This window comes from Esox lucius, chromosome 12, assembly GCF_011004845.1.
Source record: "Esox lucius isolate fEsoLuc1 chromosome 12, fEsoLuc1.pri, whole genome shotgun sequence".
Taxonomy (NCBI): domain Eukaryota; kingdom Metazoa; phylum Chordata; class Actinopteri; order Esociformes; family Esocidae; genus Esox; species Esox lucius.
In genome coordinates this window covers 15,488,997-15,514,538 of record NC_047580.1, presented here as the reverse complement: position 1 = coordinate 15,514,538, position 25,542 = coordinate 15,488,997, and the positions used below count along the sequence as shown (strand labels likewise).

The window sequence follows — 25,542 nt, the reverse complement described above, 5'->3', positions numbered from 1 at the left end:
GTACCTATGATAAAAACTTGTACATGCTTTGTAGGTGGGAAACACAGCCAATTTTGCAGGTTATCAAATACTTGTTCTCCCCACTGTAGGTTATTTTGTTAGGTTGTATACACAAATCAGCCATAATATTGTGTAGGTCCCCCTTTTGCCGCCAAAACATCCCTGACCCGTCTAGGCATGGACTCCACTAGACCTCTGCAGGTGTGCTGTGGTATCTGGCACAAATAAGTTAGAAGCAGATCCTTTAAGTCCTGTAAGTTGTGAGGTGTGGCCTCCATGGATCAGACTTGTTTGTCCAGTACATCCCACAGATGCTCAATCGGATTGAGATCTGGGGAATTTGGAGGCTGTGGCAACACCCTGAACTCTTCATCTTGTTCATCAATGTGTGCAGTGTGGCAGGGTGAATTATCCTGCTGAAAGAGGCCAATGACATCAGGGAATACCGTTGCAATGAAAGGATCCACATTGTCTGCAACAATGCTTAGGTAGGTGGTACTGGTCAAAGTAACATCCACATGAAAGGCAGGACCCAATGATTCCCAGCAGAACATTGCCCAAAGCATCACACTGCCTCCGCCAGCTTGCCTCCTTCCCTTAGTGCATCCTGGTGCCATGGGTTCTCCAGGTAAGAGACACACATTCACCAGGCCATCCACGTAAGGTAAAAGGAAACGTGATTCATCAGACCAGGCCACTTTCGTCCATTGCTCTGTGCCTTCGCTCCCCACGTGCACCCATGACCCTGTCGCCAGTTCACCGCTTTTCCTTCCTTGGACCATTTTGATAGGTACTGAACACTGCAGATGGCACACCACAAGGGCTGCAATTTTGGAGATACTCTGATCCAGTCATCTACCCATCAATATTTGGCCCTTGTCAAAGTTGCTCAGATTCTTACGCTTGTCCTTTTTTCTGCTTCTAACACATCAACTTTGTGGACAGAATGTTCACTTGCTGCCTAATATATCCACCCACTGACAGGTGCAATGATATCGAGATAATCAGTGTTATTCACTTCACTTGTCAGTGGTCATAATGTTATGGCTGATCAGTGTATATTTCACCCCTTATTAATAGCAATAGCAAAATTCAGTTCTGCTAAGTCTCATAGTTAATGCCGTTTTTGGTGCTCAAAACCTACAAAGAGGTGTAGACTGGATGAAAAACAAATAGTTTTCTCAGGACTCAGGCCACCATTATGGCTTTCTGGTCTTTGGTGGGAAGTATTTGGCTATAACATGCAAATTGGTCACTCACCCCTAACAGGATTCTTATGCCTCATTGATCAGGGGACAGAGAGAGAAGGTCATTGCAGATGAGGTCCCAAGGGCCATTATGGGTGATTAAATGCAGTGGGGCAGTCTTTGGGGCTCTCTTTCATTTGGTTGTAGTGAGGTTAATATGTTGGCATCTTGACCGCTTTTTTCATGATTCTTTAATCCTACTTCAACTTCCCATTACTAAGTAAGACTGTTGGTAGCATACTAGGTTACTCTAAAGCCTACCCGACAATGGCGTGTTAACAGTCAATTCAATGAGCAGCCTGCCCTCACCTGGAGTATGGGCTTCTCAATCTGGCACGTGAAGTTTATTTTAGAACCCGTTTGGAATGTTACATCTTCAGGTCCTTTCCAGGTCTGACTGCATCGTGGCCCTTGGGCATACTTAAACCATTATGGTCATAATCTCTTATGCACCAGCCACCTCATCAGGCAGTTCCAATTCAGTAAGTATTGTCGCTAAGACCCCACATGGATAGTCCTTCCAGAGGCTGTAGAGGCATGCGTTTATTAATATCATACCACCCTAACCTGAGATCCACTATCTAACAGAGCCTGAAATGACTTCCCATTAACGGACTCAAATTACTGAGGCCGACAGCCACTACAGTTATTACTACACAACAGTTATCCTATCAAGGTCTTTGCTTCAACAGTTTTTACAGTTATCACTTGTAAAAGTTAGTTTCTCAACAAAATAAATCTCTAACTGGGTGCCTTCTGTAGACCTCCATGGGATCCTACTGTAATTGCACCCTAACCGCTCTTAGTGAGTTTATGTTGTTAGGTGATTTAAACTGGGACATGCTAAATACCCCTTCCCCCTTTGAACTGCAGTGCCATGAATCTCTGTCAAATACTGATGAACCCACCAGATAACTACCATGCCAGCCAAGTACACCTCTGCAGTTTTCTGAAAAGACCTTAGCTATCACCGTATCCATGCCTTTGTTCACAGTAGCACTTCAGTCGAATGCCTTCCTCTTATTATTGTCAAACTTTGTCTAAAAGTCTTTAGTGAGAAGGTCTTCCTACATGACATGGCATTGGAACACAGGTATATAAACGGCTTCAACCCCTCTGTCGAGGACATCTGGTTTTGAGGGATGCATGGTGCTTTAATAACCACTTTCCAATGGTTGGCCACAAACCTGCATTGCCCATTCCCACAATGGCACTACTGCTACTGTTCCATGTACAGTGAGGGAAAAAGTTATTTGAGGGATTCTCAAGTTGGAGGGAAGTTTGAGTTGCCAAACATCAGCCTTGAAACCTTAATGACTTGGAGAAGATCTGCAAAAGGTGGGACAAAGTCCCTCCTGAGATGTGTGCAAACCTCGTGGCCAACTACAAGAAACATCTGATCTCAGATTGCCAACAAGGGTTTTGCCACCAGGTACTAAGGGATGTTTTGCAGAGGGGTCGAATACTTATTTCACTCATTAAAATGCTAATCAATTTATAAATGTTTTTGACATGTGTTTTTCTGGATTTTTTTGTTGTTCTCACTGTTCAAATAAACCTACCATTAAAATGATAGACTGATCATTTCTTTGTCAGTGGGCAAACATACAAAATCAGCAGGGGACAAAATATTTTTTTCCCTCCCTGTAAGAGTTTTCCCCAGAATTCCCCCCATTTCACCATCATCTATAAATTGGAAAGCTGCAGCTGCCTGCCTTCCCTCTGTTCAAATAAGGCAACAAACTGGATCCAAACTGGTAAAAGCCATTCTCTATCCTGCCCTGCTTACTTAATGTTTTGTTTGTCTCGTAAACAAACAGATAACCCACCATTTTGAGGCCCACTATACTCTCTGCTCTACACACAACCTTCAGAGGCCTACACACAACCCAGTCACCCTCTCTGTTACCTTATGTGAATTCTCCGCTGCCACACACTTTGCTGCAAATTGGCCATCTTCTCCACATCTGTAGGAACGTCCTGCTGTCCCTGAGCTTATGCTCTGTGGACTTTGCTGTGGATGTCTGACAGTGATTATCTCTCCCTGATGTATAATTGGCTGACAATGTATCTATCCTGGCTTGTAGCTCCTGTAGCCGGTGATTAAGCTATGAATTTTGCATATGCCTATTCACTGACTCCTTAAGAACTTGGTTAATCCTTACAGGGTTATCTTTCTTTGATGTCTGTGACTGGTGATCATGCCTAATGGCAAGATTCTTAGGTGGTCCTCCAGTTCAGGCTGAATCAAATGTAAAATGACTGAGACTGATTCTTGGCTGGCCTGATTCATATGGAATACAGTGTATTCGGAAAGTATTCAGACCCCTTAACTTTTTCCACATTTTGTTATGTTACAGCTTTATTCTAAAATGGTTTAAATTAAAGGTTCTAAGGTTCACCTTCTAACTGGACAACTACCCTGAGCACACAGCAAAGGCCCTAACGCAGGAGTAGCTTTGGGATGTCTGTGAATATCCTTGACTGGTCCAGCCAGAGCCTGGACTTGAACACAATTGAACATCTCCGGAGAGACCTATAAATAGCTGTGTCGTGACTTTCCCCTTCCAACTTGACAGAGCTTGAGAGGATCTGCAGAGAAGGCGCTTAAAAGAACGTAGTGTCATACCCAAGGAGACACAATGTTGTAATAGCTGCCAAAGGTGCTTCAAAAAATGTCTTAAAACCTGTTATGGGGGTATTATTGTGTACTGTCTTTGCTTCTTGTCAAATCCCAACCTTGCACTAGTCAATTCTCACCCAACCTCCTCAGACCTCACCCATCTCCTTGTCAAGTATCACCCCTCCATCTCAAAATACTAAACTCTCCCTTGGTCAAATGTCAACTATTTGCTACTAAACATCACTCCTCCTTTTAAAACATCACCATGCACTAGTCAAATGTCACTCCTCATCGCCTAGTCAAGCATTTGAACTTCAGTCAAATATCACCTCTCCTTTTCACCACTCCCCTAGTTAAGTATGAACCATGCAGTAGTTAAATGTCACCTCTCCTTCTCACCTCTCCCCTATCAATCATCAACCGTGAAATAATTCAACGTAAGAAATTAACCATGAAGTTAATCAAACTACAAGCAAAAACAAAAAGAACAGGAAGTGTGAATAACAAGGAAGAAGACGTGCACATCTTCTGTGAATCATAAGATCCTTCTCACTACCCTCACATTGTTCAAGCTTCCAAAGCTCTGATGTGTTTCGACCCGGGGACTTCAGGGATATGTGTCTTCTCTGTGTCTTCTAGACCCTACTGTCACCATCAAAGATAAGTTTTTTGATGGTTCACTAAGTTCATGAAGACTTTACAAGATGCAGGTCAAGCTGCCTACACCGCCTACAGGTAGCTTTAAACGCAACCATGACAAGAGGTTGTGTCTCTGCTGACAAAGTCAAGGCGTTTTGAAGTTGGTTTGTGCAGTACGCCCACAAGATGTCTACAGAGTAGAATTTGGGTACACTTTAAAACCTGTGACTGATATTTCTCACATGTATGTGGTATGTACCAGAAGTGATTGAAATTCACCAATTTTCATTTTCGCTGTGACTTAACATTTTCCACATAGATAATCGTCAAAGTTCTGTCAAATCGCTTTGGTAAGAGCAGAGCAATGTAACCCTCTGATGCTGCACTGGTGCTAGCTCCATCCTGCTCCCCGAGACTAAGTAACATTATTTACATATAATTTATTATAGCTTCTTGTCACACATAAATGGAGTAAACTGTGAACAATTTTAGCAAAAAGGAAAATAGAGGGACATTGCCTGCCCCAGTCTGCCATTGTTTGTCAATGTGCTTAAGGAAATGGTCACATACTGATAGAAGAGAGGGAGGTTGAAGCTTTTTCTATTGAACTTCTGTTGTAGGATGTGCTTTTGCATGCATCTGAATCAGGATATATTTGAATATAGAATGCATTGTAAATGAAATGTTTATGTGGAAATATCAGTGAACTTTTCGTTTGAGGGAAATTGTATCTATTTAGAAATTACTTAAAATTATGTTTTTTTATAATTTCAAAATGACTTCACTTAGTTCAAGTACTGTTCTTCCTGTTTGTTAAATAAAACATATTTGAATTGAAGAAATGAATTAACTTCACATTATCCATGTGTAAAGTATTTGGACATTTCCTTACCTGTTATAACACATATTTAGACGACCGCGGCGAGGGTGGCAACAACAGCGGACTGCCCAGAGTCCTACCCGGCCTAGTCCATCTGCCATTCCAAGCCCTGTTTTGCAGCCTTCCACATCACATAGAGTGTTCAGGTAGTCGTCTGGCCATCCGTCAGGCCAAACCTCCCCGGCGTCCTGATAAGCACCCTGATCCAAGGCCTGCTCCGTGGCTGTCCGCCATCCAGAGTCCACCCCAAAACAATTTGGGGGTGGGCTATGAGGCCCTCTATGGGGCCCTCTGAGGGAGCCGAGTTGGAGGGGTTCCCCGAGGAGCTGCTGTCATCACCACCGGAGTGCTTGGAAGAGGGGTTCCTGCTACCACCACCAGAGGGATGGGACTACGAGCCCCTGCCACCACCCACTGCTTCTGTCCCTGCATCCAGGCACTTCCGAGGTGGGGTCACCGCCTCCTCTCGATCCCAGTCCTCCGCCGGCTCCTGATCACACGCCGGCTCCGTCTCCCGGCCTCCATCCCGAGACGGAGCCTCCTCCTTGGTGTCCCGCCCTTCCCTCATTTCTGTCTCACGGGTGGAGCGGCGCCTTTGGGTGGGTACTGTAACGGCCAGCCAAGAAATGTGCCATGCCGGGCGTTCTGTTTCTACGTTCTGTGTGTTGGTCTGTTTCTGTGTCCAGTTTAGTCTTGTTTGTGTAATTGCTTTCACCTGTGTCTTGTCTGCCCCCTCATTATGTCCCTATTCAAGTTCCTTTTGCCCCAGTGTGTTTTGTCAGTCATTGTCTCATGTTACGTTCATCATGTCATGTCAAGCTTTTGGAAATAAATACCTGTTTGTTCCATCACCTCTACACCGATGTCCTGTAACCTCCTCAAGATTGTGACATTTGCAGTGGGTAATTACTTTTGTTTGGGTAATTCTATTATGAGTAGTAAAAAAGTGAGTATTGACATGAGTAATCATTCTGAGTAAAGATATTACCAAACACTTCAAAAACAAATCCTTATAATGTCATGAAATCATGAATGAAGGGTATGATCTTGTAAGGTCCTCATTCATCATAATTCATGATCCTTTCACTACTGTCTTTAATAATGGTAGACTAATGTACAATGCTGTTTCCAAAAAAGTTGGGACGCGTAAAATGTAAATAAAAACAAAGAAATGATGTGCAAATAATTTAAACCTTATATTCAATAGAAAATAGTACAAAGCAGGGACGTCACTAGAAATTCATGGATAAGGGGGCTAAGCCTCGTTTAGGGGGGTCTGGGCACACTCCCCAAAACATATTTTCATCATGTATTTTTAGAGTAACAACGGGTAAAAAAATTATCAAAATAAGGTTATTTTTAGTCAAGGGTATCTAAAACTATACCTGTATCATTGTTTGTGTTAGACACCTAATATGACTTAAATTCTATCCAAATAAAGAAATGAATGTCCACTCTGTCCTCATCCATCCAACACCAACAAAAGGCATAAAAACGGCTGTACTACGTAGCCAAAATGCTTTTGCCAACTATAGTTTATAATAAATTAACATTTACTCTGTTTCATACATATTCTGTTTCGAAGCGTGATTTCTCTAAATCATTCTGAATAATTTCTAAAGTGATTCAGCCCATTCATCTCAGAATGAAGTCATTAAAAAAAGAATCACAATTAAAAAAAGAAACATTTAATAACTACATCTCCCTTCCTCTGAACAGAATACGTTGCAATACCTCAAACCCAAACAAACATGAATCTGTGAAACACGCACAGTTTTGCAACTGCGTTCCGTGGGAACCGAAGAATTGAACTTAACTAATCTCAAACCCCTTATTATCAGCATGTCCAAAAGTAATTTTGAAAAACATCTTCTTGTACCGAGTAATCATTTGATCAAGTCATCAATGTTTATGATGATTATTAGTGATATACCAATTTTAGATAGCATGTCATTAATGGGAAATGTATATTTTCAGTACTTGGTAAAAATATGACCCCCTATTATCATCCATGTCTCGATAATTGTCCACCTTAATATTTTGTTGAATATCATTATAATTGCTTTTCATTTGTATTACAAATGACAGATCTTAGTGTTTTCTAAAGTGTCAACTAGAAAACTGTAGATAGCTTTCTTGCCTTCCAGTAAAGAAAAAAAAAGACTGATCTTGATATTACATGACGTCTGGTCTGTTGTGCAAGTCGAATTTCATGAACTGCAACTTGTGTAAACAATTTCCATACATGACATTTTTAAGATCAAATTTTTTTTTTTAACCTTCGATACATTTCTATAAAAAATTCTGGTGGGCTAGCTGAAAGAGTATATTGATTAACAAAACCTACTGTTGCTTTCCAGTGCTATTACATTCTGAACTTGAGACCACTAGAAACGTTAGCTGCTATTTACAGAACACAGCTTGCTTCAGATGAGCGAGTTATGTTCATAGCATCAAACTCAACTGAACACGATCAAATGAACACGATTCTTTACAACTTCTATATGATTTGTAAGAGGTTTAGATGTGATGGAATTGTTGACCAAAAAAATTAAAATATATTAACTGATATATTGATTTATTTAGGGGGGGCTGATTAATAAATAACAAATAACAACTTATTAAATGTTGAAAATGAGACATTTTATCGTTTCTAGAAAAATATATGCCCTGTTTGAATTTGATGCCAGCAGCACCTTTCAAAAAAGTTGGGACTGGGGCAAGAAAAGACAGGAAAAGTTGTGTAATGCTAAAAAAAACTAAACCTGGTGGAATATCACACAACTGATTAGGCCAATTGGCAACTGTCAGTAACATGATTGGGAATTAAAAGATCATTCTAGAGAGGATGGGCCTGTCAGAAGTGAGGATGGGGAGGGGCTCACCACTCAGTGAAAGACTGCATGGGCAAATAGTTCAAGAGTTTAAGAATAACTTTTTTCAATGTAAAATTGCAAAGAGTTTGATGATCTAATCATCTATGGTGCATAATATCATTAAAAGATTCAGAGCATCCGGAGAAATCTCTGTATGCAAGGGACAAGACCGAAAATCAATATTGGATGGCCGTGATCTTCAGGCCCTCAAACAGTACTACATTAAATACAGACCAAATTCTGAAGTAGACATCACTGCATGGGTTCAGGAACTTTTCAAGAAAGAATGGGAAAACATTTCACTTTCAAAACTACAGTAATTGGTAGTTTTAGAAACGTCCCAAACGTTTACAGAATATTGTTAAAAGAAGAGGTGATCTACCACAGTGGTAAACATGCCTCTGTCCCAACTCTTTTGAAACGTGTTGCTGGCATCAAATTCAAAATGGGCATATACTTTTCCAAAAACAATAACATTTCTCAGTTTAAACATTTGATATGTTTTCTTTGTACTAGTTTAAATTAAAGATAGGGATAAATGATTTGCACACCATTGCATTCTGGTTTTATAGCTCTTAACATATCCTAAAAAACAACATCATAACATTCATTAAAACAGTTATGAAAACCCCTCTAAAAGGTTGTTTTGAAAGTATGTATACAGTAGTTATCTAATAAGAGAAGGGTAATGTTTGTTAAGATGAAGAAGGAAATTGGAAATGCTCAAGCAGACCGCTTCCGTGCAACGTTCTGTGTGGTGTCTTTTAGAAAGATGACCTTTGAGAACCTGACTCTTCAGAACAAAGTGTTTACACCTGCTTAGAATGTCATACTTTACCTTGCACGGGTTTCCCCGCTGCGTAATGGACTATTTTTCATTGGTTATGTTAATGTTTCCTCTGTAAAATTCTATGTTAAACACTTTGGGTTTTGATGGTGCTATTATTTGTAGTTTATTATTTATATTACAGAATAGAAAATGTAAACTAAACACAAGAGCAAAAAAAAAACTGCTTACAAGAGGAAAGAAATTCACTTCACAAGAAATTCTACTTTTGATCTCACCATTACTCTTGGATATATTTGCATACACGTTTCATGAACCGTTTTGATCATGAATGTTGTAATGAAAATTAAACCTTACTTCTGCTATTCACAACTAAGAAAAGCTTGAGGTCATCAACCACCGCCTCTCACCACCACCGCTTCTTCAATAACTCCTCACAAAAGGAAAAACTGAATCAGAGACAAAACAATGAATTTCACTATGAATCACTTCCAAAGATGTAAGACATATGGATGCAAATTGACAACATATTACTTACTTTTCAAACACCATGTCAGCCACTATCAAAACAGTATGTGTGTGGTCAGGAATGACAGAATTTGTGGTAAAAAACTGAGCAATCTCTGTCCTTTCTCTGTTCCTCCGCAGATTGTGATCAGATACTTTGTGAGAAAATGCATTATTTCATTGTTTTCCCTGAGTGGCATGTTAGCAGTAGATCCCAAACAAAGATATTAGGTCGTACGGGGGTACTTGATGAAGACCATAGAATCATTGGTAAGATGCACTGGGTGTATCCCAGATAGAGAAAAAGTTCGTTTTGTGGTATAGTAACCGAAAGAGGTGGAGATCTTTGCTACTTTCACAGAAGAATAGTTTCTGTCTTGGTACTCAGAATCTTAGAGAATACACTAAAATAGTAAAACAAGGGTTAAAGCAGCATTAGAATGTGATTTGGAATGTGAACTTTATAATGTTTAGAGCTTACCGATATCACTGCAGACTGGAGCCACCTCAAGTACATGCTGTTAGGAGCGCTGGGGCATTGCCTTTGTAACAGAGACGATTCAATCAGCCATGCATGTTGGTTCGATAAAACATGCTGTCAACTTGAATACTTGCTTTAGATCAGCAAGTCAAAACAATTTGATGGGAGGTTGACTACCAGGGCTCCAACCCAGTCAGTCCCATTGGTTCCAGTTAGTCTGTTGATGCCAATTACCTGCTGAGGTCATTGTGGAAGGGAAGAGGAGGTCTGAAAGATGTGAATGTACCCCTAAAGCAAATATATCGATTCTGGGCAAGTACTTCATACAATTAGCAGATATCTAATTTAGTGCAATAGGGTGGGTCACCAAACCAAGGAACCAAGGTTTTTTGTATAAAGGAAACAAAAAACCATAAGAATTGACCCATATATGTTTTACAAAATGTAGTATTGATTGTTAATAGAACTAACGTTTTGTAGAAGATCAATCATTTCTATCCATCCCCCAGTGACAATAATATTTATCCGATCAAGATCCAAAAAGTCTTGCTCTTGCCTGTCACACTCTGTACATCAGTGGTATTCAGGGCATTATTACTGATGGACACGAAAGAAATGCTCTGAGGCCCCAAACTTAAGAAGCCTTGTAACACTGTTATTATTATTGCCTCCAGCAGGTAGACATACTCCCAACCAAAGCAAAATTAGGAGTCCTAAATACTGGAGCCAGCCTTGCTTGGAAAGCATTTGAACATGATATTAACCTGACAAAATGTGTAGAATAGCAGAAAATATGCTTTAATATGGCCTCATAGCAACATCTGAGAAATAGCTGGAATACCACTGGCAGTAATTGCAGTATTTGCAAGCTGCAGGCTCTTAATAACCTCTATCTGCTGGCTCGCTAAAAAGTTATTTTATTAGGGGGTTCTCTTCTAGGGTCTCATTATATTTAGTGGTTCTTGACATTAAAAACATCTGACCTAATCAAAAGTGTTACAATACCACTCTTTCTAAACTGCCATTGTGGTGTGTAGCATTTCTTTATACTGAAATAGGTTGTTTCAGACTATTAAGGAAAGTTAGTTTAAAACAAATTTATTGTGTTAAGCCTGTACTAGTTTCGTAGTGCATTTCCATTTTGATGGCAGTCTCAAACTTTTTTTGGAGACAGGGTTTCTTATCGACACTAACTGACAGGTATAAATACAGACTAGATTCCGCAACACACATTTCACACGGCTGTTCTCTCACACGTTGCTTCTGGCATTTTCAGGTGAGTATTGCATTGAGAGGTCATGATGTGTCATTGTCTATTATGTTGAGAGTGAATAATAAAAGACCATATGATTATGTTTTGTCTGTATAAAGAATTTTCAAATGTAGCTGTTGTAAAAGTTACCTCAGTGTTGGAAAAACTAAAAAAGATACTATTAGAGGAGATTAGCATCAATGGATAAGATACATTGGACAAGAAAATGTATGCAGATTAGGTTTTGGTTTATTTGCCTTCAAATTGTTGTTGTGAGTTAAATTAAAATATGAAGATACCGTAATAGCATGACAGAAATATAATTTTGTTAGGCATTTGGAAATGTATCAACATGTTTCAATAACCTAATGTCAATTTTCAACATTTCTTTGCTCCTACCTTAACCATTTTTTTACTTTAATTGTAAACATTGCTAGTAGTGTGGTTGTGTATGTTGTTTAAAAGGTAATAGACTTCAAACATCACTTCTGGAATACTACTCCCCCTTTATGACACATTTCTTTGCTTTTTTTGTTGTGTAGCGTCTTATCCTGCTAAGAACAGGAAGACAGACAGCTAGCAGGAGAGACTGAAGGTGTAAGGTAAGAACTCTGCTTTGCCATGTGACCTTTACATTTTATCAATGTACTTCTACGTTTTCAACTTGAATATTTGTTTTAAACCATAATGTGTATCTGATAGGAGATCATTCAGTTAGCTTTTGTCTCCCAATTTGTGGTGGAAGGCTATAGAGTTTCAAATGATACGCAAAACTCAAGAGCGTGGAATCAGGTTATGGCGTTATCTGTAATGGTGGATTGTTTGTAGGTTTGGTGTGTGATCGTTTAGGTTAGTTTATTGATCATGGATATTCTGAAAGGTTAAAAATATCAATACTCTACATCAGTGGGGAAACAGATGAGAGATTGTAGGCATATATCAGAAGATTGATAAGAACATGTGTTGTGCCCTGATATGTCTTATTACAAAATGACACACTAGCTGGGGTGGATGCATTTGAGTTAAGTATGTTCAAGAAAATAAATGAGAACAATTGAATTTTGTTTTAGATCCAAGACCTAAATATGCATGACATGTTGAACTGATGATGGATTCATGTTTCATTAGCATCATACTTAATGTTTACTGTATATTATTATTTAAGGATATTATTATATTTTTATGATGATACCTGTTGAAAGTTGTGTTGCCCTATATTTCAGTATAACATATCTGTTTACCAGTGTGGTAGTTCTCTAGATTTGAGAGTAACTTCCTTTGTCTCTGTAACATCATAGTTACAGAGACAATGTACAGCAAATTTTAAACATTGATATAGATTTATTTCTTTTTCAGTAAAGGGGAGGTAGAGTTAAGGGGAGGTTACGAAAATAATTCCAATTACTTCTGTTTGCTTGAAGTATGGGAATTCAAGATGGTGTATCATATCACCCATCACTATGATACTAAGAACTTCACCAGGAGACTACAGATCATAAAAAAGTTAATTATTGTTCATTGGCTAAGCTGTGTAACCTGCACGTGGATCAACACCATAATATTCACTAACTTCATAATATTAACAAACTGGCCTTTCTGACAAAGTTTTAAAAAATTTAAAATACATACAAAATCAAACCAGTTTTCAGAATTAATACTGACCTTTCAAGTACGGTTTGGAGATAACCTCACAGAGTCTGAATTTCCAACAATCGTGCTGAAAGCATCATGTAATGGGTATGCATGTCACCGGCAAAGATAGGGAAATAAGTCTAGATCAAAAGAAATATAAACGAATACTACATCAGCACAGAAGACAATATTAATGAATTAATTGGACAATTCATATTTATTTAAAGGCTAAAGACACTCCAGATTGACCAGTCTCATTCATGATTTAAATGGGCATAAAAATGTTATTAAACTTCAATTTCCAACCAAATTAACTAATTTTGATACGTTTTCACAACAACTATGGATTTGTTGCCCTAAAAGTTGAATAAGGTTGGGGTATTAAATCATTCCCTGTATTTGCTGCTAATGGTGCTTCCACTAAGTCCAAATTCTTGGATATGAAGGCCTATGTATTATTTTTGGAAAAATGTAAATGCTCTAAATGAAATAGGTTGTAGTGTGTTTTACTTAGGTAGCAATATTTTTTCGTTTCCACTAAGATAGTATTTATTTGAAAGATAAATACAAATATGAATCAAACTAACTAAAAATGTACTAGATTTGACTTTTTATTTGACAGAATTGTTGTCAAAATTTGTCAGAAATCACATTTTTTGATTCAGGTCAAAATTTGATTAGGGATACAATTCTTTTAGTTGTTAGCTGAACAATATATACCAACCAAAATGTAATTCCAGCTTTAAATCCAACAGCTCCAAATTGAGTTGGCACACTGGGTACCCAGGGAGCAATAAGTATTAACAAACCAACATTTGTTTTCACCCTGATGGCTCAGAGATTCTAACTTTTTGGTTCCTGGCTCATCATCGCAAGGCTACTTGCCACACAAATGCATGAAAACTAACAACCTAATGCCAATTTCCCAGGTAAAACTGCTAACTTCTGTCTACGAACATGTGCCGGAGTGTTTTGTGTGCGTTTTAACCTATCCTTAAATTAAAGGGGCATATTTACAATTATTTTTACTGTACTACTAGCCTAAATACACGCAAACATGACCAGAAGAAATGTGCATTTGATGTTTTATGGTAATGTTTTAAATATTGTTTTCTACAAAATTGTGAGTCTCTAAGATATTCTCCATTGACTTGTAATCTTCTCATACTCGCTTTAGACATTCGCAGCATTATCATTCCCATCCTAAACCACCCTGGACTAGTAAATACTATTCCAGTGTTGTTCAGTAAGGGAAGGATAGGAGGAGACAAGTCATGTCAGGGGTTTAAATTCAGTCTCGTAAACGTTTAATGCAGGATTCTACACAGTGTACCTGATTCCCACTAGGTTTTGGTAATTTAACTTGAGTCATGATCATGTCTGGTTATGCATATGCAGGGCTGGTCTAGCCATGTTGTTGAAGGGTTTTCACTGTTATACTTTACTCTTTCAAGTGTGTTACTTTTGAACTATAAAATACATTTTAGAAAACCAGATAGATAGCATTTTTCCCTTTTGTCGTTTTGCAGTCATTGTAAAAAATATTAATGAATTATACTAATGCATTTAGTACAATCAGAACATTCATATAATGGATCCCCAAAATATTCCAGGAAGGTTTTTATTCAAATGGAAGATTTTTATTCAAATGGATATGTTAACTTTAACTAATCAAAACATCTGATCAGGATGATCCAAAAAAATAGATAAAGGAATGTAGAAATATTTTCTAATGTATGTTATAGAATTAATACACTGTAGTTAAAAGTGATGTAATGACTATGGTTATCCATGGATCATTCAGTATGATGTGATTGTAGCATTTAGGATTTGTTCACTCCTGCATTTACCCCTCTCACTTGATGTGGCTGCTCCAATCATTCCAAATGGGTAATCATGTAGTTAATGCTCTCAGTTTGGATCAGTAGCTGGACATAACATTCATGTTCAAGTAACATCTTGGACTTTGTAATATCAACTGAAAATAAATGAACACTTTTCTCAGTGCAGTGTGATTTTTAAACTGGTATATGAAGAAAATAATGAAAGTTTGATTTCTTGCTGAATTTGCCATTTTGATTAATTCAATGATGTTGAAATCAAAACTCCAGTATACTCTAATCTATTTGTCTATGCTATGTTTACTTTATATTGAATGACAGAACATTTGAATCAGAAGAAAATATATTTGTAAATAAATAAGGATGTATTATTATTGTATGTAATATTTAGGTGTTTGCCAAAGGCATATCTCATAGATAATATATATTTTTTAATGATGGTCTAAAATGTTGTATTGTGTATCTAATATTAAAAGTAATAATTCCTGTACTTATACAGTACAGTGCGGTAAGGACATTTGTATAAAAATAAAAAAAGGACTTTGTTAAATAAAAAATTGAAATACTGAGCTAAATTGCATGTTCCAATTTTGGGAAAATAATATTTTACTTTGTTCTTTGAAAAAGGCAGGATTCAAAATGATTACCCTGCAGGAATGCTGGCACTGAGCCTTTATCTAAAATGTTTGAAGTTGGAGGACATATTGTAAATATGTTTTCTCCATACACTATCATTTTCAAACCACATATTGCAAATGAATCCTAATACTGAGATGGCCACTGCAAAATTACGTTTGTTATGTTGTTTGTTACGTTTGTTAAACCAAATTAAGCAAATCTACAAACTAGTTTCACCCACAGGTTCCTTCCAAAGTGTAAACACCACACAGATATTTAAAATATGGAAGCGTAGTGAGTAATGAAAACTCACTGAAAAAAAGGTTTTGTTATGATTGTGATGCTTAACTTTCCATATATAGTTGATTGCAAATATGGCATTTTGATAATCAAACCTACTCAACACAGTACCACCCACTGCACTGCATACCAAATGTAAATTCCCTCAGTTGAGAGATGTGTTGCAAGTGTTAATCAAAAGATATGCTTATTCATTTAATGTCTGTTTTATGTGACTTGTTGATTCAATCCTCTCCATGCATTTCAACAAATATTTTGCTTTGATTTGAGTTATCTGCAAAGGAAACATGTTTAGTTTTTCTGGTAAAGTGGAGATAAAAGTGAAAAGCCACAAAGCGCTTTAGTACTTTCTCTTTCTACTGAATTCCTGTTTCCTCTTCCTGGGTTGCGAGCATGCATTTGCAAATGTACTGTAAACAGTGGTTGCCCATGGACTCACAGATTTAAGGCATAGAGTTCATAGTTCTATGTGGGAGCTTCTATTGCTTCCTGGGTATCATGTTATTGTACCGCACCGAAATGACAAAATGTTTAAGTATTTACATTGTACCTTAAATTATTTGTTTCTTTAAAGGTTTTAACAGCTTTAACATTAGACACATTGTGACAGCAAATGTCAACTAGACTACGCTCAATTGGTTCCCCTTTGATACCACATGATTTGCTACAAAATACAAGGTGAATGTCACGGAAACAGTAATGTAAAACAGTATGGTTAAAATGACTAAAAAAGTACTATGAAACGCCACCCTGTTTGATGAACACAAGTGGAGTAAAAAAAAATGGAGCACCCTTTTCCCTTCCCTCTTACAGATACCTGCTGCTATATCAGCCCCATCTTTGAACCCCCCACTGTCTGTGTAGTCAAAGGTTGCACCTGTGCACAACCACACAATCTCTCAGCCCAGACTGTTTGAACTCTTCCTCCTTTCATTACGTCTGATCAGGGAACAGAAGACTCCACGCCTCCAAACGTGTTGCTGTCTAACATTTGTATTGTTACCCCCAATCTCACTTTCTCTGTCTAACATTTATATTGTAAACCCCATCTCACTTTCTCGGTCTAACATTTATATTGTACCCTCCATCTCACATTCTCTGTCCAACATTTATATTGTCATCCCATCTCACTTTCTCTGTCCAACATTTATGTTGTACCCTCCATCTTGCTTTCTGTGTCTAACATTTATATTGTACTGTCCATCTTGCTTTCTCTGTCTAACATTTATATTGTCACCCCATCTCACTTTCTCTGTCTAACATTTATGTTGTCACCCCATCTCACTTTCCCTGTTTAACATTTATATTGTCACCAAATATCACTTTCTCTGTCTAACATTTATATTGTCACCTCATCTCACTTTCTCTGTCTAACATTTATGTTGTCACCAAATCTCACTTTCTCTGTCTAACATTTATATTGTAAACCCCATCTTACTTTCTCTGTCTAACATTTAAATTGTACCCTATAATTTATATTGTATCTCACTTTCTCTCTTTTCTATTCTATTGTTATAATGATCATTATTTTTCAAATAAATTATGTAAAAACATTTCTGCATTTGCAACATCAGAGGGTTGTGCTTTTTGTTTTGTGTGAATAAATAGGGTGGAATATGCACAATTTCAAAAAGGCAACACAAAACAAGTGTATTGGCACACAACACATCATACTAAGCAACAAAATGGTTATACAATAACAAACAAATACGAACAATTTGTTTGGAGCTGTTTGTTGTTTAACCATTTGCAGTGTGAGAGCCAAACTTCATCCTCCCCTGCATTCCTCGGTGTAACTTGCACTTAACCATTTGTTTTCACCCTTCTGCACTAGGCCAAGTGATGGAACAGACTGAGAGTGACAGGCTGAAGAGGGGGCGGCTGAACAGTGGGCGACAGCAGCAGCAACAGCGCGAGCGGCGGGGTGAAGACATTGAGGCAGCAGACCCACGTACCCAGCCCAGTGATTCTGTCCCCCCTCAGCTCCACACACGCAACTCTGTTACGCAGGTACTGGTTGAACTGTTTCACTGGTTGAACTGTTTCACTGGTTGAACTGTTTCAATGATAATATGGGACAGACTTTCCACACAAAAGGGATGATTGCATGATAGGAAGTCATTTTTTTTTGTGTGCAAAAATATCAATAAAAAATGTGTTTACATACATAGGAAATATTTTTTTCAATAGGATTTGTTAAATAATTGATAAACTGGCAAATGTTTCTAAGTTGCCAGTATTTTCTTTACATGGAATGATTTTTCATAGATGGGCTTCCCACTGACAACGAGACATGGAGGTCCCCTCGTGCCCTCCTCATCTCAGCTCCAGGGAATACTTTTACAACAGGTTGGGCCTTCCAGTCTTGTTATAAAATAATTTAATGCCCTCTTCTAACCTTTAATATACTTTAGTTGTTCGGTTTCATTGATATTAGCATGGCAAAGTAGCTGGTGTTTGTTCAGAGCACTCCCTGCTGGCAAAAGGGTGGTACTTAAATTGTGAGTGTTTGTCCCAGTGTTCCAGTGAGGGGGAATTGAGACCATTTCTGCAACGGGTGTCTCGGCGTCCCCAGTTGAGCCAGCCCAGACCCTCGGTTCTACGTCAGGGTCTCCAGGCTGCCCAGGCTGGCTATGTACGACACCATGGTATGCTCGGTTCTGACGGAAACTACAACATCCTTAAACACACAACTGAAATTTAAGAGGAGACGTAACTAAACATCTCTTTATGGAGAAAAACCTAGGAACACTGTCCATTACTTTTTGGGGGCTGGGACCCCTTTCGTGATATGAATACATCAGGGACTCCCTAATGAGATCCTTTGGCTGATGTAAAGGAAGCATACAATGAGTTTTGCTATGAATTCTGCAGGGCATAGCAGAATGAACCAAATGTTAAATCCCCACCTCTTGAACATTTTGCAGCTTTCAAATATCCTGCTGTTCCACACATTTTATCATTAGGCAGAAAAAACATTGTAGTTTTCAATTTATTTTAAATGGCAAAAATGCAATGCAATGCAATGTTCCTCATTGTGAATAACGAAGTATTCACCAAAAACAGATAATGCAGATATAGAGTTGTACTTTTAAACAGAAACACTGGTGGCTTAAACATGGTTTTGTTACATATATTAAATTCAATTCAGTGAAAGTGTTTCTTTGTTTATATATATTAATAACTTCTCCTTCTCCAGCACCATATACAGAGGCCAGTTCTGCTCCACCCACCACACTGTGTAAGGTGGAGGTGGACACAGGGATTCAGGGATCGTCTTCACCCCCTCACCCTGGGCTCTCTCCTGAGCCCACTCGTCACCCCTCTCCCCTTAGGGGAACCAGTCCTAAGCAAAGCTCCATCATCACTAGGCATCACAAGTAAGTTATGGGTGGTCTGTGAGAATCTGTGTGTGTGTGGCGTATATAGAACCTACATAAGAAATGGGTGGTATTTCAAGAATTTCCAGCTTTTTTGAAGTAAGTCACAAGCATCATATTTTTCATTGGTCAGTGTGTGGCAGTTGTGGTGGTGTTCTTAATAGACTTTGATGACCTTTATGCAGCAGACAGCTCCACTCTGACCTTGACCATGGAGGCTACAGCATTGCGCAGTGGCGTGCTCAACAAGACATTGTGCAGTTCTTGGAGAACCAGGTTTGCTTCTGTAGTTAGAAATAACCATTTTACAGAAAAACGTGTAAATTCTGACAACAAATAAAGTTCAAGTTCCATATCCTACGAGGGTTGAATGTTAGAAATGTTAAAAAAAAATCTCTCTTTTTTAGCTGACGGTGGAAAAAGAGAAACTCCTTGCAATGCAACTCCATCTGCACCTATCTGAGCACAAGTTGACTGACTTGGTAATTTATCCAATGCTTGGATTGTTCCTTGAAAATAATGCTTTGGATTAAAAAAAATTGGTTAGAATGTTCTCAATATTGACACAGGGTTGAGGAATGGTTAAAATGCTATGTTTTGGCACTGTAGAAAGCCTTTATTTATATAAATTATCCATATTATCCATGTGGTCTGCTATATTAAACAGAACATAAATTAAACTTTGAAATCCTCCTCCTGTCGCTTTATTTGGCACTAAGTAGTCACCACTATAGTCATGTTTTTATTAGGTTGAAATTGTGGTTGTAGTGGCAGTTAAAATGAGTGAAGCATTATTTTATTTGCAACCACATTACCAAAAGGCAATAAAATTGGTGAAATGACCCATTAATGGCCTCAGGTGAACAATAAACTGGCAACACCATTGCCAATAACCATCCACTTTTTAAGACATTTCTGTGTACCCAACCTGTCCATGTTGAATGTATATGTTGTTGGATGACTCTCCCTGTTAGAAGGCATGTTCAGATTGGCCCTACAACAAGAGCCTGGCACTTGTCCTGCCCCAAAATGCAGATGGAGCAGCACGCGACGCCACTAAGGAGCAGGAAGAGCTAGCACAGCCCGGGTATTGGCATGCTGCCACTCACCCACACGTACTGCCAGGTAACACTAACCCCTGTCCCCACTAAACCCTCACCCCACAAACCCCTGTCCCCACTAAACCCTCACCCCACAAACCCGTCCCCACTAAACCCTCACCCCACAAACCCCTGTCCCCACTAAACCTTCACCCCACAAACCCGTCCCCACTAAACTCTTTCCCCACTAACCCCTCTCCCCACAAAACCGTCTCCCCACTACCCCTCTCCCTACTACTCCCTGTCACTACTTAACCGTCTCCCCACTAACCCCTGGCCCCACTACCCCCTGTCACTACTAAACCCTGTCCACACTACTCCCTCTCCCCACTAACTCCTGTCCCCACTACCCCCTCTCCCCACTAACCCCTGTCCCAACTTCCCCCTCTCCCCACTAACCCGTCCCAACTAAACCCTGTCCTCACTAATCCCTGTCCCCACCATCCACTCCCTCCACAAACCCCTGTCCCCACTAACCCATCTACCCTCTAAAACTTCTCCCCACTAACGCCTGTCTACACTACCCCATCTCCCCACTAAACCCTCTCCTTACTAACCCCTCTCCCCACTACCCCCTGTCCCCACTAAACCCTCTCCTTAGTAACCCCTCTCCCAACTACCCCCTCTTCCCACTCAACCCTGTGCCCACTACATCCTCTCCCCACTAACCCCGTCTCCACTAAACTCTCTCCCCACTAAATCCTTTCCCCACTACCCCCTCTCCCCACAAACTCTGTCCCAACTTCCCCCTCACCCCACTAACCCGTCCCAACTGCCCCCTCTCCCCACTAACCCCTGTCCCAACTACCCCCTCTGCCCACCAAACCCTCTCCCCACTAACCCCTGTCCCCACTAACCCCACTACCCGCTGTCCCCACTAAACCCTGTCCCCACTAATCACTGTCCCCACCATCCACTCCCTCCACAAACCCCTGTCCCCACTAACCCATCTACCCTCTAAAACTTCTCCCCACTAACGCCTGTCCACACTACCCCATGTCCCCACTAAACCCTCTCCTTACTAACCCCTTTCCCAATTACCCCCTCTACCCACTCAACCCTGTCCCCACTACATCCTCTCCCCGCTAACCCCTGTCTCCACTAAACTCTCTCCCCACTAACTCCTGTCCCCATTACCACTCTCCCCACTAATCCCTGTCCCAACTTTCCCCTCTCCCCACTAACCCCTGTCCCAACTACCCCCTCTCCCCACTAACCCCTGTCCCAACTACCACCTCTCCACACTAAGCCCTTTCCTCACTAACCCAGCATGATTGTTTTCATTGTCTATCACACAGATCTTGTCCCGAGTGTTGAGTGTTACAAATACAACAACATCAGGCCTCCATTCACCTACGCTTGTCTAATAAGATGGGTGAGTGGTCTGATTTAGACTTCAAAGTCTCACTAAACATTTGTGTAAATGAGCACTTGAGTAAAGAAAAGGGTGACTATTGAGAGTGCCTATGAAATTGAGCCACTACCTATCCAAGCTACAGTAGCAAGATACTGCAACCATTGGTAAAATAAGTTCATGAACTTTTCCATTGAAGCCCTGGAAGTGTCAGATGGTAAAATGCGCCAACTAAGTGAAAACAAAATGGGCTCCAAGGATAGCTGTAGGCAACGTTTTCAGAGTCTGCAGGTAATGTCAATCAACAGCATGAGGAGGCATGGTATTGTTTTCAATTGTGAGAATAGGATTTTCCTGTGAGAGAAATATGTTCTATTTTGAAAACGTAACGCATTATTATTCATGATTTATTCTTGGTAGAACTAATGGGGTGCTAGGCCTATTCAACAGGTGTCTACGGCAATAAGCAACTCATTCAGTTTGCTTCACATATCTTTGTTGAACTGCAACACATCGTTATTCTACTTTTCTGTCCAACCAAGACATTAATAGAATATTAATTGTACCAGACTAAATGTGTAGCAGGACTACTTTTGATGTTATGTGAGACATTTTAATTGTTTAAGCCTATTGTTAAGGTCCACCATTTCTGTCTGCAGTCTATACTGGAGTCTCCGGACAAGCAGCGCTCTCTGAATGACATCTACAACTGGTTCACCACCATGTTCTTCTACTTCCGACACAACACGGCAACATGGAAGGTCAGGATTTCCTTTGATTATTATGTTCAGTTTTGAGCAATATTGTCTCTTGAAATCCAAACCCAAGCTGTATTAATTTCCCTCAACAGAACGCTGTACGTCATAATCTTAGCCTACACAAATGTTTTGTGCGAGTGGAGGGAGGAAAGGGGGCCGTCTGGACGGTGGATGAACTGGAATATCAAAGGAGAAAAGGACAAAAATACCACAGGTACAGTATTTGTGCTGTGGATGTGCTCTGGGTGTGCTTTCTTAATTTAGCCTCTACCCATCTATCCTTTAAAATTTGATTAATTTAAAAATTAAAACACCCGATAAACACAACAAAAAAGTATTTTTCCATTGTGGCCCTGTTAAACAACACATTAACACAGGCATGTGTTATTTTGTATGTTTTCTTTTTAAATTAAATTATAAAAGAATGAACTACTTTTTCAGGGATCATCATGTGAAATGGCTGGCCCCCTACTCCTTATATCGTCCAGAGGGACCTTGAATAAATAAACATCCCTTCAGTGAGTGAAAAACTACTGGAAAACAAAGTCACCAGGACCTTTAACCGATTCTGGTATTTTATAACAGGGCTGGAGCAATAGCCTGCATATTAGCTCTCCAGGAGGAGTGTTGACCTGTCCTGCTCTACAGTATCAACAGTAAACATCACCTTTGTTCAGCAGCAGATGGTGCTACAACATAGTCTCTGATCATGAAGAGGTGTGCAAGTCTGGAATGTCCATACATTTTACAATATGGGAGGGGGGGTATTTTGTAAATAAAAACACAGGAAAAAAAGGGTAATTTATTGTACTTTTTGCAACGCTACATTGCTAGCTAATCCAGTTTTTACATTTTGTAAAATGAGATAGACATACCCTGTTATTAAATTCATATTTGCTTATCTCCAAATGGATCATCTGTTGCAGTCATCACAAAAACATTTCCTCACTTAACTACTTATCTGTCACTTTCTTATTGTTATAGTGAAAAGCATCAGTTCTGTATAGTTTATTGCAAAAGGGATGTATCTAGCTTTTGATCTTTACTGTTTGAATTTCCCATAAAGATTTATGATTTATATTTACATTTTTGTCATTTAGCAGACACAGTGACTGACAGTTAGGGCAAACATTTAAGACAGCTGGGTGGAACAACCACACAACTCAGTAGTAGTCAAATATATTCACCTTAATTGTTCATCAGCAAAAGGGGGAATTTGGTCATGTTAAACACCAGTTTAACTGCACCATTCTGGATGAGTTGCAAGGGTTTGGTGGCAAAACAAACAATGATTTGCACTAAACAAGGTGTGAGATGGCATGCCCTAAGTGATGAATGAGCTTCTAGCAAATGTGGTCCATTCCCATCTAAAGGGAAGGATTCACTTCCAATATATCCTCTTTTTTTTTATCTCAAGCACTTCCATGTCACCATACTCTTCAATGTACTCAAGCCCTGCATCCCTACCTGAGTGGTGTTCTCACTGTCCTGAGCCATAGGAAGGGCACCTCCAAAATGAGCAGTCAAATTGCTTCATCTTCCCGGCATCCCAATGTTGGATGAGTTTCCCCTTGAGGCAATTTCATCATCCTAAACCTTTTTAAGGTTCATTTTCTAGCCCTGACTGATTTCTACCACTGTGAAGAAGAATGTGTAGGGATGTGCATACATTCCCTAGAGAATGTAGCTACACTGTGTCTATACAGTAGTTCAAAGAAATTCCTAAAAATCTCTACTGTGTTTTGAAATTTTACTTCTGAGTCAAATTTTTAACATAGCTGACAGTTGTCAATATTTATGAATTTGGCTTTCCCTAGAAACGGGTTTCCAGTTTTTATATCTATATTGCAAAAGAAAAGTGCATGGAAATGCATGATACAGGTTAAAGTATTTAAAATATGAGACTATATCATGGCTCCTTGCCCCTGGCACACCTCAGAGGGACCAAATACATTTCCCAGGTCTATTATTTCTGTAACAAGTGGCACCTTTAAAATGTCTGTGCAGGTGCTCATTACCTACTTTATGTTTTCCATTGTTCCTGGCCATCAAACAGGTGTCTCTGCCACAATATATGTTTTATGGAGTCAGCATTTACAATAACAGGCCACAAATAAAAATAACCTCTAATTGTATTTCCTTTTGGGGACCCCTTTCATTTATAGATATGCAAAAGCCCACCTTATCAGATTACGGAGCAATAGTTTTTTCCCATGGATTTATGATGTATGGATATTCTGATATATCCATATGGGTTCGTACATATTTATGTCCATTAAGCTTGTTCATGTGCACACCAGTATTGATTGCATTCACCGATTCATGTGTTTTCATGTGATACATATCTTATGTCCCTTGAAAAAAAAGTAACCATCTGATTTTTTATGACAAACATTATGCTACACTTGCTATAATCCTGTGGTGTAGCTATCGGGGTGCCCAGTGGCTCAGACACATTGAATACTGGCCACTTGTGCAGGCTTGAACATTCCCGGGACTTTATTGATTAAACTGCAATCACATGATAGGTGATTCTTTGCTAATGTGAACTAGCTAGCAAGTTCATTCTATGTGATTTTTCACAAAACAATGGTTCAAGGATGATGAGGAAACAACAACTGCTGCTCAGCTATCTCCATTAGCCAAGACAAATCCATCAAAGTTGTCATCAGTTCACGAAGAGTACTCCTTAGAAAGAGGGCCCACAAGACTGATCAATTATGTGCTGGCCACTACTTTGTGAAATAGACAGCCAATTAATTAAACACCTGTGGGTTGAACTTAGACAACTGACTGAGTAGCTCTAGAAGCTTGCTGACACGTGTGCTGTTATAACTTAGACTTATATACACGTTGTTTTGCATAGGAAACGTGCATGATATTTGTACTCTGACTGCACTAAGAAGGGCATTGTGTTCAGGGTTGGTGGATGGGCAGAAACACCTTTAACCTTTACTCCAATATTAACATATTCTAATCCATGGAGAGGTTCTGTTGTTGCTTTCTAACCCTCACCTTAACCCTAGTACTTTGATACCTAACCTTAAGTCTAACCTTAAATCTATCTCAATTCGTAAGATATTTTAGTAGAATTTGTAACATTCCTTTTGCAAAATTGTAACATATTATACATTTTAGTACTGCATTGTAATGTACCCTAATGTAATGTAAAACATTATACAAATTTGACTGTCACATATTTACGTGTCCTAAGTCATGTGATATAAACTGTATGATTAATTTTACAGGTATTTGAATACCAAATAT

General features: G+C 39.2%; 1 protein-coding gene across 4 annotated transcripts; it reads left to right on the top strand.

Annotated features, from left to right (window-relative positions):
• The first annotated feature begins 11,268 nt into the window (after nt 1–11,268).
• On the top strand, nt 11,269–25,330 carry foxp3b (forkhead box P3b). 4 transcript variants are annotated; one of them, XM_010875639.4, is made up of 13 exons: nt 11,269–11,316; nt 11,835–11,894; nt 17,518–17,693; nt 17,952–18,032; nt 18,202–18,331; nt 18,883–19,063; nt 19,252–19,339; nt 19,471–19,545; nt 20,038–20,188; nt 21,462–21,538; nt 22,177–22,278; nt 22,368–22,489; nt 22,717–25,330. In XM_010875639.4, the coding sequence occupies exons 3-13, from the start codon at nt 17,526–17,528 to the stop codon at nt 22,772–22,774; spliced, it is 1,233 nt and encodes a 410-aa protein (XP_010873941.2). In that variant the 5' UTR covers nt 11,269–11,316; nt 11,835–11,894; nt 17,518–17,525; the 3' UTR covers nt 22,775–25,330. The 4 variants fall into 4 exon arrangements, with proteins under 4 accessions (XP_010873941.2, XP_010873942.2, XP_010873943.2 ...); XM_010875640.4 differs by having other exon boundaries at nt 19,249–19,339; nt 20,041–20,188; XM_010875641.4 differs by having other exon boundaries at nt 19,249–19,339; nt 22,861–25,330.
• The last annotated feature ends 212 nt before the right edge of the window (nt 25,331–25,542 follow it).